The sequence below is a fragment of the Budorcas taxicolor genome, chromosome 22 (genome assembly GCF_023091745.1).
Source record: "Budorcas taxicolor isolate Tak-1 chromosome 22, Takin1.1, whole genome shotgun sequence".
Taxonomy (NCBI): domain Eukaryota; kingdom Metazoa; phylum Chordata; class Mammalia; order Artiodactyla; family Bovidae; genus Budorcas; species Budorcas taxicolor.
In genome coordinates this window covers 31183946-31200056 of record NC_068931.1, presented here as the reverse complement: position 1 = coordinate 31200056, position 16111 = coordinate 31183946, and the positions used below count along the sequence as shown (strand labels likewise).

Below are 16111 nucleotides of genomic sequence, written 5' to 3'. Positions count from 1 at the left end.
CCGCTGCATCTGGTCCCGGGGCTGAGGCGCCGGGTTGAGCCGGCGCACGTGTGAGCGCCGCTGAGGAAGCGGCCGAGCAGGTGTGGCAGCCGGCGGGGCCGCGCGGACGGGAGAAAGGTCCAGGACGCCGGGGTCCCGCTGTCCAGCGCGGCGTCGGTCACTGACTCCTGTGTCGTGGCCCCGGCGCCTCTCCCTAGCGATGCTGTGGAGCTGGAACTGCACCGGAGTCGGCGGCCGCTTGTCAAGCCTCCCCTCGCCTCTGCTCCCGGAACGGCAGCGCCGCGGCTGCCGCTGATCCACCTGGGGGGATGCCCGCGGGCCTCACGGAGCCGGCCGGCGCCGCTCCCCCCGCCGGTGTGGGCGCCTCCGGGACCGTGACCATGGCCCCCGCCGCGGCTCTGCCCGTCCGGGTGGAGAGCACTCCGGTGGCCTTGGGCGCCGTGACTAAGGCTCCTGTCAGTGTCTGCGTAGAGTCCTCGGTGTCCCAGCCGCTGCGGTCCCCCGTAGGGACCCTGGTGACCAAAGTGGCCCCTGTCAGTGCCCTTCCTAAACTCAGCAACGGCCCTCGTCTACCATCTCCTCAGATCGTCGCCGTGAAAGCCCCCAGCACCACCACAATCCAGTTGCCTGCTAATCTTCAGCTTCCTCCAGGTACGTGGCTCACCTTGATAGCTTTAGCGGGCCAGCCGGCTGTGACAGGGGAAACGTTGCAGCCCCCATCGCGGCTTGTCGCTGGGAGTTCCAAAACACTCAGCCCAGAGAACCTTTCAACGTCTCGACTTTGCGCGGCAGTGATTTGGCTTGACAGTGGAGATAACCTCTTTGAGTCCTTACTGCATAGTTTTTCTTTTCATATGTAAGGAAAGCATTTTTCACCTAAGGGGCCACAGTAAAAGCTGGAGCAGCATGTTCCAGAGGGCCTTTCAGGCACTCGCTCGCTCTTAGATTCGGGAAGATAGAGATTCGTTCAAGTTTTATTTCGTATGGAGAAAAGATCAGTTTTTATATCCACACACTTAGATTACTCTGTGTGTGTGTGTGTGTGTGTGTGTGTGTGTGTTTTAAGTGTTTTTAAAAGGTTCTTGTGTGTTAAGACCGAAAGAGAATTTTAACTGAAGCAAGCCTAAATACGTTTACTAGAAAGAGGTGTGATGATTGTAACCTGCCAGAGTTGACAGGTCAGAGCCAGAAGGTTATTTGTGAAGCAATGTGTGAATTCTGCAGTTAATGAGCCTGTGACTACTTTTTATACTAAAGTTTACTCTGTAGGGCTGTTTTTCTTGACTGAGGCAAAGTTTTTGCTTTGTGATGACTTACATATTGTAAATATGCTGGAAGGTGTGTAAGTATTTTATCTTGTTTTCTTGCCTCCAGTGAAAGTCACTTGGAATTTTTGTGGAAGGAAAAGGCACATTTTCTCTTTGGGAAAAAGTTCTGCTAGTAATTTTATTGTATTCTGTGTTTTGCTTAGCAGCAGTGGGAGCTCTGACCAGCAGAGGTGGTAAAGAAATGGAAACCTTTTGGTTCACAGGATGTCAGTTTCCCCTAAGCAGAATGAGGAGGCCTCTTTTGTAACTCATGTTCTGTTTGGTCACGAACGTTGTGGAAAGATTAGTTCTTCACTTCTGATGAACTTGTGTTTTAGTTCTGTATGGTACAGGGAGTACTTACACTTAAGACTGTGTGCTCCACTGGATACATTTTTTTTTTTTTAATGTTTTGAAAGGACATCATCTATTAAGAGAATCATCATAAATTAACCCTGTACAGAACACAGGAGCTAGGTGGACAGAGACTATAGTCTTTTGTAGGACATTGCTTCCTGCTAACCAGTCCCTGCAGGGCTTGCTTTTTTTCTTTCTTAACGTCTATACAGGGTTACTGTGCAATTGGAAAAATTATTTCTCAAAAGCTGATGTCAGTTTCCCACTGTCTACAAATTCCAACAAAAAGTAAACCCAAGTGTGCTCACAAAGTGCTCTTAGTCAACATTGCCACTCACATATAGTTTCGAGGTCTCCCCTCAATTGGTAAAATAAACAAAATCTTACAAGAGGAACACTAAAATATACATTAATACTTTGATCAATATCACACAGTAAGTTAGGCTGTGCGATCCACCTCATCCATACTGGTTCCTAGGACTGTGTCCACTTGGAGGTTTAAAATAAAGAAAATAAGCCTACCTCTGTGGCTTAGGAGTCATCTCTGGAAGACAGTACTGGCCTTCTGAATGCTGGGACTCACAGACTCGTTGATGTGGCTTTCTGCTGTGCCAGGATGTCCTGGCAGCTCCTGTACATTTCAATCAAGCAGTTCCACTGAATATATTTTCTGCTGGTTCTAAATTATCACCCTACATACCCTCTTATAAAGTAGCTATGAATTTGTTTAGATGAAGTACTCCTGATTTGTTAAAAATGAAATTCCTATCTAGTCACCAAAGTTTGTTTAGAAATGATCAAAAAGTATTGAGAGGAAAACTTTCAAAAGTGGGAACTTGCTGGTGAGAGGGACCCAATCACTTATTGAGAATATACTGTGCTATGAAAATTGAAGTAAAGTTGACATACAATATTATGTCGCTGGCCTCTCTTATACATTTACATTATTTTGTTTGTTGGTCAAAATAGATAGCAAATAAGGAAAAAGTTCTCTAAGTGTAAATAATTTGTCCAGTGCCAGACAACTCATAGATACCAAAGGAAAATTGAATCCAGCTTTGTTTGACTCTTTCCACAGTACTGTGCTTACCATTTGATGTGCATGTATGATATGCCTCCTGAGTAGCAATGTTAAAAGATGATTTATAGAATTTTAGCAGAGAAGGCAATGGCACCCCACTCCAGTACTCTTGCCTGGAAAATCCCATGGACGGAGGAGCCTGGTAGGCTGCAGTCCATGGGGTCGCCAAGAGTCAGACAGGACTGAATGACTTGAGTTTCACTTTTCACTTTCATGCATTGGAGAAGGAAATGGCAACCCACTCCAGTGTTCTTGCCTGGAGAATCCCAGGGACGGGGGAGCCTGGTTGGCTGTCGTCTGTGGGGTCGCACAGAGTCGGACACGACTGAAGCGACTTAGCAGCAGCAGCAGCAGCATAGAATTTTAGAGCCTAATCTTTTTATTTCACAGAGAAACCAAAACTGAAACTTGCTAGAGCAAAAGAGCAGCAAGCCAGGACCACAGCTTAAGTATGCACCACGCTAACACTTGTTTTGCCGTGGGAGTGCTGTGCTTAGTCACTCAGTCGTGTCCGGCTCTTAGCGAATCCATGGACTGCAGCCTGCCAGGCTCCTCTGTTCATGGGAGCCTCCAGACAAGAATACTGGAGTGGGTTGCTATGCCATCCTCCAAGGGATCTTCCCAACCCAGGGATCGAACCCAGATCTTCCACATTGCAGGCGGATTCTTTACCTGCTGAGCCACCAGGGAAGCCCATGCTGTGGGAGAAACATCCACAAAAGAGAGGAGATAAATTGTCTTTAGGAGTTATTTAGAGAAGAGATAGGATGGTACTTTGAGGGGCAGCTTTTGGAATTTCTGCTCAAGTATAGCATACTCAGGTTTGCAGTCTCGTAGGACATAGAAACACTGATTAAAATAACATTTGGACACTGATTAATGTTTTAAAGAGTTTATCAGTCTTGTACTAGTTCTTTTATAGGCCAAGGATTAGCAGAGGATTACTCAAAGATACTTAAATTACATAGGAGTCAGCTCTGATTTTTCCAAGGTAATGAATTCTTTGTTTGCTTTCTGTTTACTTCAAAATGTTCTCTGTGAACTGAACTATTTTTTTAAAATGTACATATGTACCACAGGTTTTTCTTGGGAGCAGGAGCTGGAAACAAAAAGAGGGGCATTTTGAGGAAATGAAAGAAACTGTAGCAAAGCCCTGAAGATTATTCTGTGGAATATTTTTGGTAATCTCTTCAGTCTTTTCTCTTTTATGTATTTGTGGGATTCAGACCAGACTGTGGCTCTTTGTGTTTTTGGTATCCTGTGCCTCTTCTATCATGTATTTGAGAGTGATGAGGAAGGACTTCATTGGTTTTTTTATGTCACAGTTCTTTTATGAACTGTGTTTCATAAATTCTGCTTCCATCGTCTTACTGTACAGAAGTTTGTGAAAGTTGCTGGTGAAATGGATCAGGTCCTTTTATATCAACTCCTTCATGTGAGACATGGTGTAGGTTTTGCATCTTTCTCGAACTCTGAATCAGTACCTGGATAAACTTGTGGCTCTTGTTTTCACCCCAGCTTTATCAGAGGGCTATTACATGATCATCTGCTGCTATGGTTGTCCCAGTACTCCTGGGCACCATGGAAAGAGTTGGCAGTTGTCTTCAGTGGTCACCAGTGACCCGGTGGCTCATCTGGTAAAGAATCTGCCCACGCTGTGGGAGACCTGGGTTCGATCCCTGAGTTGGGAAGATCCCCTGGAGAAGGGAATGGCTACCCACTCCAGTATTCTGGCCTGGAGAATTCCATGGACTGTATAGTTCATTGGGTTGCAAAGAATCTGACGCAGCTGAGCAAGTTGTGTCACCTTCAGTGCTCACCATATGTACCAGCCACAGTTTGGATTTCAAGGGCTGTGAAATCCAAGGGCTTTGACTCACATTTACCCTTACAGCATTAATAACAACTACTACTGACAACTTTAAAATTCATAAATTTGCTCAGAAGTATTGTCTTATTTGATCTCTTTAACAATCTTGCAAAGTAGGTGTGTCTCTCAGTCCACAAACATGAGATGTCTTTCCATTTATTTTAGATCTTTAATTTCTTTAAATGACATTTTATAGTTTCCAGATATTGCTTTTGTACTTTTTTGGTTAAATTTATTCCTAAAGTGTATTATTTTTTATCTTATTGTAGGTGGAATTTTTTCTTAATTCTGTTTACAATTATTCATTGAAAATGTATAGAAATACAGCATTCTTGTTTATTGATCTTGTATCCTGCTTCCTAGCTGAACTCATTTATTAGTTTTAATAGTTTTTTTTCATAGATGTTTGGATTTTTTTATTATAGATGTTTGGATTTTTATATACAAGATCATGATATATGTGAATAGATAGTTTTACTGTCTCTTTTGGATGCCTTTTATTTTCTTGTATCATTTCCCTGGTTAGAACTCTCAGTATGTTAAGTGTTAGTGATTGTAGGCATCCTTGTCGCGTTCCTCATCTCAGGAATCCTGATCTTAGGGTAAAAGAATTTAGTCTTTCACTGTTAAGTATGGTGTTAGCTATGAGTTTTAAACCAACCTTGCATATTGAGATAAGTATCACTTGATCATGGGGTATAACACTTTTTATATGTTGCTGAATTTAGCTTCTTAGTACTTTGTTGAAAATTTTTGCATTGGTATACATATGAGGGTACAGACCTTACAGAATGAATTGACACATGTTTTCTATTCTGTTTTTAGAAGAATTTATGAAGACCTACCATTTATTTTTCCTTAGATATTTGATAGAATTCATCATTGAAGCCATGGGGAACTGAGCTTATCTTGTGGATACTATTTTAGATTATTCATTCAATCTGTTTGTTAGAGGTCTATTCAGGTTGCCCATTCTCTTAAATTAGTTTTAGTAGTTTATTATGTTTCTAGGAATTTGTCTATTTCATATAATTTATCTAATTCATTGGTTCATAGTTGGCGATAACATTCAACTAGAATCCTTCTTTCTGTAAGATTAGTGGTAATATCCCCTCTTTCATTCCTAATTTTAGCAATTTGAGCCTTTTCTCCTTTTTTTTCTTTATTAATCTAGGTCAAGATTTGTCAGTTTTTTGATCTATTCAAAGAACCAACTTTTGATTTTTTTCCCCTCAGTTGTTTCTCTATTCTCAATTCCCCTGACCCTGCTCTAATCTTTATTTAATTTTCTTTCATCTGCTTGCTGTCATTTTTGTTTAGTTTTTTTCCCAGTGTCTTAAGATAGAAGGTTATAAAGCTATTACTTTAAATTATCCTTCTCTTAAAATACAGGGATTTACTTTTTATAGTCTGTTTTCAGCCTGAAGAACTTAATTTAGTATTTTCTGTCTGATGCTAGCACCCAGTCCTCTGTTTTTATCTGAGGATGTCTTTTTTTTTTTAACTTTTTATTGGGGTATAGTTGATTTGCAGTGTTGTGTAAGTTTCAGGTGTACAGCAGAGTAAATCTGTTATACATACACGTATGTCCAGATTCTAGATTCTTTTCCCATATAGGCCATTACAAAGTATCGAGTAGAGCTCCTTGTGCTATACAGTAGGTCCTCATTAGTTATCTGTTTCGTATATAGTAGTGTGTATATGTCAGTTCCAATCCAGGATGTCTTTGTCTCCTTTTTTTGAAAGATATGTTCAATAAATATCTGATTGTTGGTTGATAATTGTTTTTGTTTTTCTTTTTCCCCAGCAAGTAGAATATGTCATACTCCTGATGTCTGGCCTCCATTGTTTCTGATCAGAAGTTAGCTGTTAATCCTGTTAACGCAGTTCTCTTGTATATTTTTCTCTTACTGTTCTCAAGGTTTTGTCTTTGTATATTTTTATCATGATGTGTCTTTGCATTTATCTTATTGGGTTGACCGAGAAGTTTGTTCAGGTTTTTCCATCTTATGAAAACTCAAATGAACCATTTGGCCAATTCAAGACTTAAGAGTTTGTTGAGCTACTTTGATGTTTAGATTATTTTTCACCAGATTTGGGACGTTTTTAGCCATTATCTCTTTGGATATTTTTCGGCTCCTTTCTCTCCCTCTCTCGCTCCCTGCTTCTGTCCCTCCTCTCCTTCTGGTATTCACATTAGGCCTGTGTTGATGTGCCTGTCACTGTGCCAGGTTTCTGTGAGGCTCTGTTCGTTTTTCTTCATTCTTTTTGCTCTTCATTCTTTGGATTGCGTAATCTCTATTGAACCATCTTCAAGTTCACTGACTTATCTTCTGCTCATTCAAGTTTGCTGTTGATCCTCTCTAGTGAAATTTTTCTTTGAGTTTTTGTACCTTATAATTACAGAATTTCTTTATTTTTGTAATATCTGTTTCTCTAATGGTATTCTCTGCTTAATGAAAGAATCATCATCATATCTTCCTTTACTTCTCTAAGCATGATTTCCCTTAGTCTTTTGACATATTATAACAGTTACTTTGAAGTCTTTGTTAAATCTAACATCTCGTTTCACTCTTAGGTGGTTTCTGTTGCCTGCCTTTCTCTGTGTGTCATTCTTTTTTCTTTGCATGTCCTATAATTTTTAAATTAATATATTGAAACTTCCAGTGGCTAAAGCTCCATGCTTCCAATGCAGGGGGCCTGAGTTCAGTCTCTGATCAGGGAACTAGATTCCACATGCTGCAACTAAGATTCAGCACAGGCAAATAAATAAATATTTTTTAAAAATTAACAGAGTGACTTGAGGTATTGGTCTTTACTCCCTTGAGTGGATTATTGTTGTTTGTTTTTTAAGTGTCTGGCTGAACTATTTTAATGAGATCTGTTTCCCTCAGAGGACACAGCTTTAGGCATAAGCACAGCCTCCCTGGGATGACAGAGGTTTCAGCAGGGCTCTTTTTGACTGTTTCTTTCTCTGATAGCTCTGTTAAGCTTTCTGCCTCTGCTGGTATCATGCCTAGACTCCACTCACTGCCAGTACCTTCTTGTTTTCAGCAGCACCCGAAGGCCTGACTAGCTTCACAGTCTAATTCAATTAAACATGGACTCATCTACAGGAAGTAGTTTTTGAGGTCATTACTTGAGGTTCTGACCCCAGTAGGGCCCTTCTTAGTTGTTTCTTTATCTTGCTTTCTGTGGTAGACCAGAGATAGACCTGTGACTTAGCATAGCTTGTATCTGTTAGGAAGATACCAGAACCCTTTCTTGTAATTGTTCGTTGTATTTGAGAATGCCCTTAGTTTGACCTTTCCCACACTGTGAAATAAAGTCAGTTTCTCTTGGGAGACGTTTGGAGCAGGTACTCAGGACAGTGGCATGCTTCTTTCTAAGTGATGTCTTTGCTTTAGAAGTGGGGTATTGGGCTTGGGTGGTGACCTCTAGTCTGCTCTGCTTATCTCTTCCATCATGGAACTCCCACCCCATGAAAGAGCTGGGGTGAGGGCGATGGGGGCCCAAGTATTCTAAGTCAAGCCTTCCCTTTATGAGTAGGCATGAGTAAAACAAGAAGCCTGGAAACCCTTGGATGCACTTGTCTCCAATTTATTCTCTTCTGTATTCAGTTTGAGGTGGCAGAGATGCAAGATACTGTCCCTGGAAAGTAACATAGCCCTCAACTGGAAGCTTGGGAGAGAGGGACACCCTACATTGGCCACGTTGCCTAAACTGAGAAGAGAGAGGGGTGGGTCATGGTTCAGATGCCGCAGATTCTTGTTGTTCTTACTGAGTTTTAGTAGATTCTCTTTAATAAATTGTCTAGTCATTTTCTGTATGCCTTTGGGCAATTTCTGAAGACTTTAAATAGTTGTTTTTAAAAATAATTTTCACCAGTTATGCTTATTTTGCTGGGGAATGGCTTTATGGAGCTCTTTGCGCTGCCATTCCAGGAATGGAACTCCAGCTATGACTATTCTTGCTTGTACCTGCTACTTACATGGACAAGAAATTCTTTACAATAGAAATACTGGGTTAGAGGGTATGCAAATGGGAACCAGTTTGGCACAGTCATGTAGAGTTAAATGAAACAGTTGTACCAAACTATACTACCAGCTTCAAGATTTTAAGAGTTTTTGTTGCTACACATCTCTGTAACACTTAATATTGTCAATGGACTTCTTAATTTTTGTCTGCCTGAAGTAAAGTGAAGTGAAGTCGCTCAGTTGTGTCTGACTCTTTGTGACCCCGTGGACTGTAGCCCACCAGGCTCCTCTGTCCATGGGATTCTCCAGCCAAGAATACTGGAGTGGATTGCCATTTCTTTCTCCAGGGGATCTTCCTGACCCAGTGATTGAACCCAGGTCTCCCACATTGCAGGCAGATGCTTTAACATCTCACTGTGGTCTTAATTTACCTTTCCCTGTCATTGGTATCTGTGTTTCTTTTGTGCATTTTGGATGTTCATTGTTCAAATATATGTGAACTAAAATTTTTTCCAATTTTGTGCTTTGTCTTTTTACCTCATGGTATCTTTGGCTAAGCAAAAGTTTTAAAAATATAGTGGTATGTATCAAGCTTTATTTAGTAAGAAATTCTTCCCTGTTCCAAGTTCAGAATGACAGTTTTCTAGATTGTTTAAGAGGTTAAAAGTTTTTCTTCTTGTATCCTTGATGTCCTTGGGTTTTTGTGCATGGTGTGGAACATTTCATCTTTTCCATATAAGTAACTAATTATATAGTAGCTCTTTGTCTCACTGATCTGCAGTACCCTTGGAAAAACTTCATATGACATATATGGAGGCTAGTTAGGATTTTCTGCCCCATTGGTCAGTTTGCATAGTCTTGTGTTGTTACCATACTGTCTTAACTGTAGCTTTATAAATAGTTTGAGGTCATGAGGAAAATACTCATGAGATACTCGCCTCTTTCAGGAGTATCTCATCCATACGTTTAGACTTTTAATATATAGTTTTGAGTAACAGCATTTTTCTGTATTATATATTGTAATTAGTAGACATGGAATTCAGTATGTACTAACTATTCACTTAATCAGAGCATTTTACAGTGTTGAAAGAAATGGGAGAACAAAATATATAAAGATTATGCTTCATTTATTAGCTGACATTTTGTTTTCTGTTACCTATAGGAACCGTTTTGATCAAAAGTAACAGTGGTCAGCTGATGTTGGTATCTCCTCAGCAAGCTGTAACAAGAACTGAGACCACAAGTAACATAACTTCAAGGCCAGCTGTACCAGCAAATACGCAAACCGTCAAAATCTGTACCATGCCGGTAGTATACATTAATGTTTCCTCATCCTCCTTACTTTTCTAGCAATTATCTTCATATAAGTGTGTATGTATTTGCCAGTAAATATAATAGAAAAGATGATTCTGCTCAACTTTTTGAATTAAGCTACTTTCCTTGAATATGTTAATTTTATCAAGATGTTTGGTTTTGTCATTTGGTAAAATTAAAAATTTAATCTTCATACTCAGATTTTGTTGTCCTCAAGGGAATGTTCAAAGGGCTATTTGCATCTCTAAATGGGAAGAAAATAACCATTCTGCTTCAATTTTTAATTTGTGGTAAGACATTAACACTACAGTTTACAGTATTCATTTTTATCTATATCATATAGGAGTTATCTTTAAAAAATTAGAAATCTACTGTAATATTTCATTAACATGGATTTTTTTTTTCTTTTTTACTTTACAATAATGTATTGGTTTTGCCATACATTAACCTGAATGCACCACGGGTGTGCATGTGTTCCCCATCCTGAACCCCACTCCTACCTCCCTCCCCATCCCATCCCTCTGGGTCATCCCAGTGCACCAGCCCCAAGCACCCTGTTTCATACATTGAACCTGGACTCACGATCCATTTCACATATGATATTATACATGTTTCAATGCCATTCTCCCAAACCATCCCACCCTCGCCTTCTTCCACAGAGTCCAAAAGACTGTTCTATACATCTGTCTCTTTTGCTGTCTCTCATACAGAGTTATCATTACCATCTTTCTAAATTCCATATATATGTGTTAGTATACTGTATTGGTGTTTTTCTTTCTGGCTTACTTCACTCTGTATAATAGGCTCCAGTTTCATCCACCTCATTAGAACTGATTCGAATGTATTCTTTTAAATGGCTGAGTAATACTCCATTGTGTATATGTACCACAGCTTTCTTATTCATTCATCTGCTGATGGACATCTAGGTTGCTTCCATGTCCTGGCTGTTATAAACAGTGCTGCGATGAACATTGGGGTACACTTGTCTCTTTCAGTTCTGGTTTCCTCGGTGTGTATGCCCAGCAGTGGGATCTCTGGGTCATATGGCAGTCTATTTCCAGTTTTTAAGGAATCTCCACACTGTTCTCCATAGTAGCTGTACTAGTTTGCATTCCCACCAACATTGTAAGAGGGTTCCCTTTTCTCCACATTCTCTCCAGCATTTATTGCTTGTAGACTTTTGGATCGCAGCCATTCTGACTGGCATGAAATGGTATCTCATTGTGGTTTTGATTTGCATTTCTCTGATAATGAGTGATGCTGAGCATCTTTTCATGTGTTTGTTAGCCATCTGTATGTCTTCTTTGGAGAAATGTCTGTTAATTCTTTGGCCCATTTTTTGATTGGGTCGTTTATTTTTCTGGAATTGAGCTGCAGGAGTTGCTTGTATATTTTTGAGATTAATTCTTTGTCAGTTGCTTCATTTGCTATTCTTTTCTCCCATTCTGAAGGCTGTCTTTTCACCTTGCTTATAGTTTCCTTTGTTGTGCAGAAGCTTTTCATTTTAATTAGGTCCCATTTGTTTATTTTTGCTTTTATTTCCAATATTCTGGGAGGTGGGTCATAGAGGATCCTGCTGTGATTTATGTCTGAGTGTGTTTTGCCTATGTGTTTCTCTAGCATTTTTATAGTTTCTGGTCTTATGTTTAGATCTTTAATGCATTTTGAGTTTATTTTTGTGTATGGTGTTAGAAAGTGTTCTAGTTTCATTTTTTTACGAGTGGTTGACCAGTTTTCCCAGCACCACTTATTAAAGAGATTGTCTTTTCTCCATTGTATATTCTTGCCTCCTTTGTCAAAGATAAGGTGTCCATAGGTGCGTGGATTTATCTCTGGGCTTTCTGTTTTGTTCCATTGATCTGTATTTCTGTCTTTGTGCCAGTACCATACTGTCTTGATGACTGTGGCTTTGTAGTAGAGCCTGAAGTCAGGCAGGTTGATTCCTCCAGTTCCATTCTTCTTTCTCAATATTGCTTTGGCTATTCGAGGTTTTTTGTATTTATATACAAATTGTGAAATTATTTGATCTAGTTCTGTGAAAAATACCATTGATAGCTTGATAGGGATTGCGTTGAATCTATAGATTGCTTTGGGTGGTATACTTGTTTTCACTATATTGATTCTTCTGATCCATGAACATGGTATATTTCTCCATCTATTTGTGTCCTCTTTGATTTGTTTCACCAGTGTTTTATAGTTTTCTATATATAGGTCTTTTGTTTCTTTAGGTAGATATATTCCTAGGTATTTTATTATTTTTGTTGCAAAGGTGGATGGAATTGTTTCCTTAATTTCTCTTTCTGTTTTCTCATTGTTAGTGTATAGAAATGCAAGGGATTTCTGTGTGTTGATTTTATATCCTGCAACATTACTATATTCATTAATTAGGTCTAGTAATTTCCTGGTGGAGTCTTTAGGATTTTCTATGTAGAGGATCATGTTATCTGCAAACAGTGAGAATTTTACTTCTTTTCCAATGTGGATTCCTTTTATTTCTTTTTCTGCTCTGATTGCTATGGCCAAAACTTCCAAAACTGTGTTGAATTGTAGTGGTGAGAGTGGGCATCCTTGTCTTGTTACTGACTTTAGGGGAAATGCTTTCAGTTTTTCACCATTGAGAATAATGTTTGCTGTGGGTTTGTCATATATAGCTTTTATTATGTTGAGGTATGTTCCTTTTATTCCTGCTTTCCGGAGGGTTTTTATCATAAATGGATGTTGAATTTTGTCAAAGGCTTTCTCTGCATCTATTGAAATAATCGTATGGCTTTTATTTTTCAATTTGTTAATGTGGTATATTACATTGATTGATTCATGGATATTGAAGAATCCTTGCATCCCTAGGATAAAGCCCACTTGATCATGATGTTATGATCTTTTTAATGTGTTGTTGGATTCTGTTTGCTAGAATTTTGTTAAGGATTTTTGCATCTATGTTCATCAGTGATATTGGCCTGTAGTTTTCTTTTTTTGTGGCATCTTTGTCAGGTTTTGGTATTAGGGTGATGTTGGCCTCATAGAATGAGTTTGGAAGTTTACCTTCCTCTGCAATTTTCTGGAAGAGTTTGAGTAGGTTAGGTATTAGCTCTTCTCTAAATTTTTGGTAGAATTCAGCTATGAAGCCATCTGGTCCTGGGCTTTTGTTTGCTGGAAGATTTCTGATTACAGTTTGAATTTCCGTGCTTGTGATGGGTCTGTTAACATTTTCCATTTCTTCCTGGTTCAGTTTTGGAAAGTTGTACTTTTCTAAGAATTTGTCCATTTCTTCCAAGTTGTCCATTTTATTGGCATGTAGTTACTGATGGCAGTCTCTTATGATCCTTTGTATTTCTGTGTTGTCTGTTGTGATCTCTCCATTTTCATTTCTAATTTTGTTGATTTGATTTTTCTCCCTTTGTTTCTTGATGAGTCTAGCTAATGGTTTGTCAATTTTATTCAGCTTCTCAAAAAACCAGCTTTTGGCTTTGTTGATTTTTGCTATGGTCTCTTTTGTTTCTTTTGCATTTATTTCTGCCCTAGTTTTTAAGATTTCTTTCCTTCTACTAACCCTGGGGTTCTTCATTTCTTCCTTTTCTAGTTGCTTTAGGTGTAGAGTTAGGTTATTTATTTGACTTTTTTCTTGTTTCTTGAGGTATGCCTGTATTGCTATGAACCTTTCCCTTAGCACTGCTTTTACAGTGTCCCACAGGTTTTGGGTTATTGTGTTTTCATTTTCATTCATTTCTATGCATATTTGATTTCTTTTTTGATTTCTTCTGTGATTTGTTGGTTATTCAGCAGCATGTTTTTCAGCCTCCATATGTTGGGATTTTTAATAGTTTTTCTCCTGTAATTGAGATCTAATCTTACTGCATTGTGGTCAGAAAAGATGCTTGGAATGATTTCAATTTTTTTGAATTTACCAAGGCTAGATTTATGGCCCAGGATGTGATCTATCCTGGAGAAGGTTCCATGTTCACTTGAGAAAAAGGTGAAATTGATTGTTTTGGGTGAAATGTCCTATAGATATCCATTAGATCTAACTGTCTATTGTATCATTTAAAGTTTGTGTTTCCTTGTTAATTTTCCATTTAGTTGATAGGTGTGAGTGGGGTATTAAAGTCTCCCAGTATTATTGTGTTATTGTTAATTTCCCTACTTATTAGCATTTATCTTACATATTGCGGTGCTCCTATGTTGGGTGCATATATATTTATAATTGTTATATCTTCTTCTTGGATTGATCCTTTGATCATTATGTAGTATCCTTCTTTGCCTCTTTTCACAGCCTTTATTTTAAAGTCTATTTTATCTGATATGAGTATTGCTACCCCTGCTTTCTTTTGGTCTCTATTTGCTTGGAATATCTTTTTCCAGCCCTTCACTTTCGGTCTGTATGTGTCCCTTGTTTTGAGGTGGGTCTCTTGTAGACAACATGTATAGGGGTCTTGTTTTCTTGTCCATTCAGCCAGTCTTTGTCTTTTGGTTGGGGCATTCAAGCCATTTACATTTAAGGTAATTATTGGTAAGTATGATCCTGTTGCCATTTACTTGTTTTGGGTTCAAGTTTATACACCCTTTCTGTGTTTCCTGTCTAGAGAAGATCCTTTAGCAATTGTTGGAAAGCTGGTTTGGTGGTGCTGAATTCTCTCAGCTTTTGCTTGTAAAGCTTTTGATTTCTCCATCATATTTGAATGAGATCCTTGCTGGGTACAGTAATCTGGGCTTTAGGTTATTTTCTTTCATCACTTTAAGTATGTCTTGCCATTCCCTTCTGGCCTGAAGCATTTCTGTTGAAAGATAAGCTGTTATCCTTATGGGAATCCCCTTGTGTGTTATTTGTTGTTTTTCCCTTGCTGCTTTTAATATTTGTTCTTTGTGTTTGATCTTTGTTAATTTTATTAATATGTGTCTTGGGGTGTTTCACCTTGGGTTTATCCTGTTTGGGATTCTGTGGGTTTCTTGGACTTGGGTGATTATTTCCTTCTGCATTTTAGGGAAGTTTTCAACTATTATCTCAAGTATTTTCTTATGGCCTTTCCTTTTTGTCTTCTTCTGGGACTCCTATGATTCGAATGTTGGGGTGTTTAACATTGCCCCAGAGGTCTCTGAGGCTGTCATTTCTTTTAATTCTTTTTTCTTTTTTCCTCTCTGTTTCATTTATTTCTACCATTCTATCTTCTACCTCACTAATCCTATCTTCTGCCTCACTTATTCTACTGTTGGTTCCCTCCAGAGTGTTTTTGATCTCATTTATTGCATTATTCACTATATATTGACTCTTTTTTATTTCTTGTAGGTCCTTGTTAAACATTTCTTGCATCTTCTCGATCTTTGTCTCCTGGCTATTTATCTGTAACTCCATTTTGTTTTCAAGATTTGGGGTCATTTTCACTATCATTATTTGGAATTGTTTATCAGGTAGATTCCCTATCTCTTCCTCTTTTTTTTTGGTTTGGTGGGCATTTATCCTGTTCCTTTACCTGCTGGGTATTCCTCTGTCTCTTCATCCTGTTTATATTGCCATGTTTGGGGTGGCCTTTCTGTAATCTGGCAGTTTGTGGAGTTCGCTTTATTATGGAGTTTCCTCACTGTGGGTGGGGTTGGACGTGTGGCTTGTCAAGGTTTCCTGGTTAGGGAAGCTTGTGTTCTGGTGGGTGGAGCTGGATTCTTCTCTCTGGAGTGCATTGAAGTGTCCAGTAATGAGTTATGAGATGTCAGTGAGTTTGGAGTGACTTTGAGCAGCCTGTATATTGAAGCTCAAGGCTATGTCCCTGTGTTGCTGGAGAATTTGTGTGGTATGTCTTGCTCTGGAACTTGTTGGCCCTTGGGTGGTACTTGGTTTCAGTGTAGGTATGGAGGCGTTTGATGAGCTCCTGTCGATTAATGTTTCCCTGGAGTCAGGAGTTCCCTGGTGTTCTCAGGATTTGGACTTAAGTCTCCTGCCTCTGATTTTCAGTCGTATTCTTTCAGTAGCTTCAAGACTTCTCCATCTATACAGCACCAATGATAAAACATCTAGGTTAATGATGTAAAGTTTCTCCACACTGAGGGACACCTGGAGAGGTACACAGAGCTACATGGAGAAGAGAAGAGGGAGGAGGGAGATAGAGGTGACCAGGAGGAGAAGAGGAGGAATCAAAAGGGGAGGGAGCAAGCTAGCCAGTAATCACTTCCCTGTGTGCTCTCCACAGTCTGGATCCCTCAGAGATGTTCACAGAGTTAC

At 39.3% G+C, this 16111-nt stretch overlaps 1 protein-coding gene across 1 annotated transcript in view; it reads left to right on the top strand.

Moving 5' to 3' along the window:
• The first annotated feature begins 308 nt into the window (after positions 1-308).
• TAF4B (TATA-box binding protein associated factor 4b) overlaps positions 309-16111 on the top strand; it is a 98623-nt gene continuing 82820 nt past the window's right edge. Inside the window, exons 1-2 of the mRNA XM_052660514.1 lie at positions 309-651; positions 9755-9900. Coding sequence (XP_052516474.1) covers positions 309-651; positions 9755-9900 — 489 coding nt within the window. The remainder of the gene's footprint in view (positions 652-9754; positions 9901-16111) is intronic.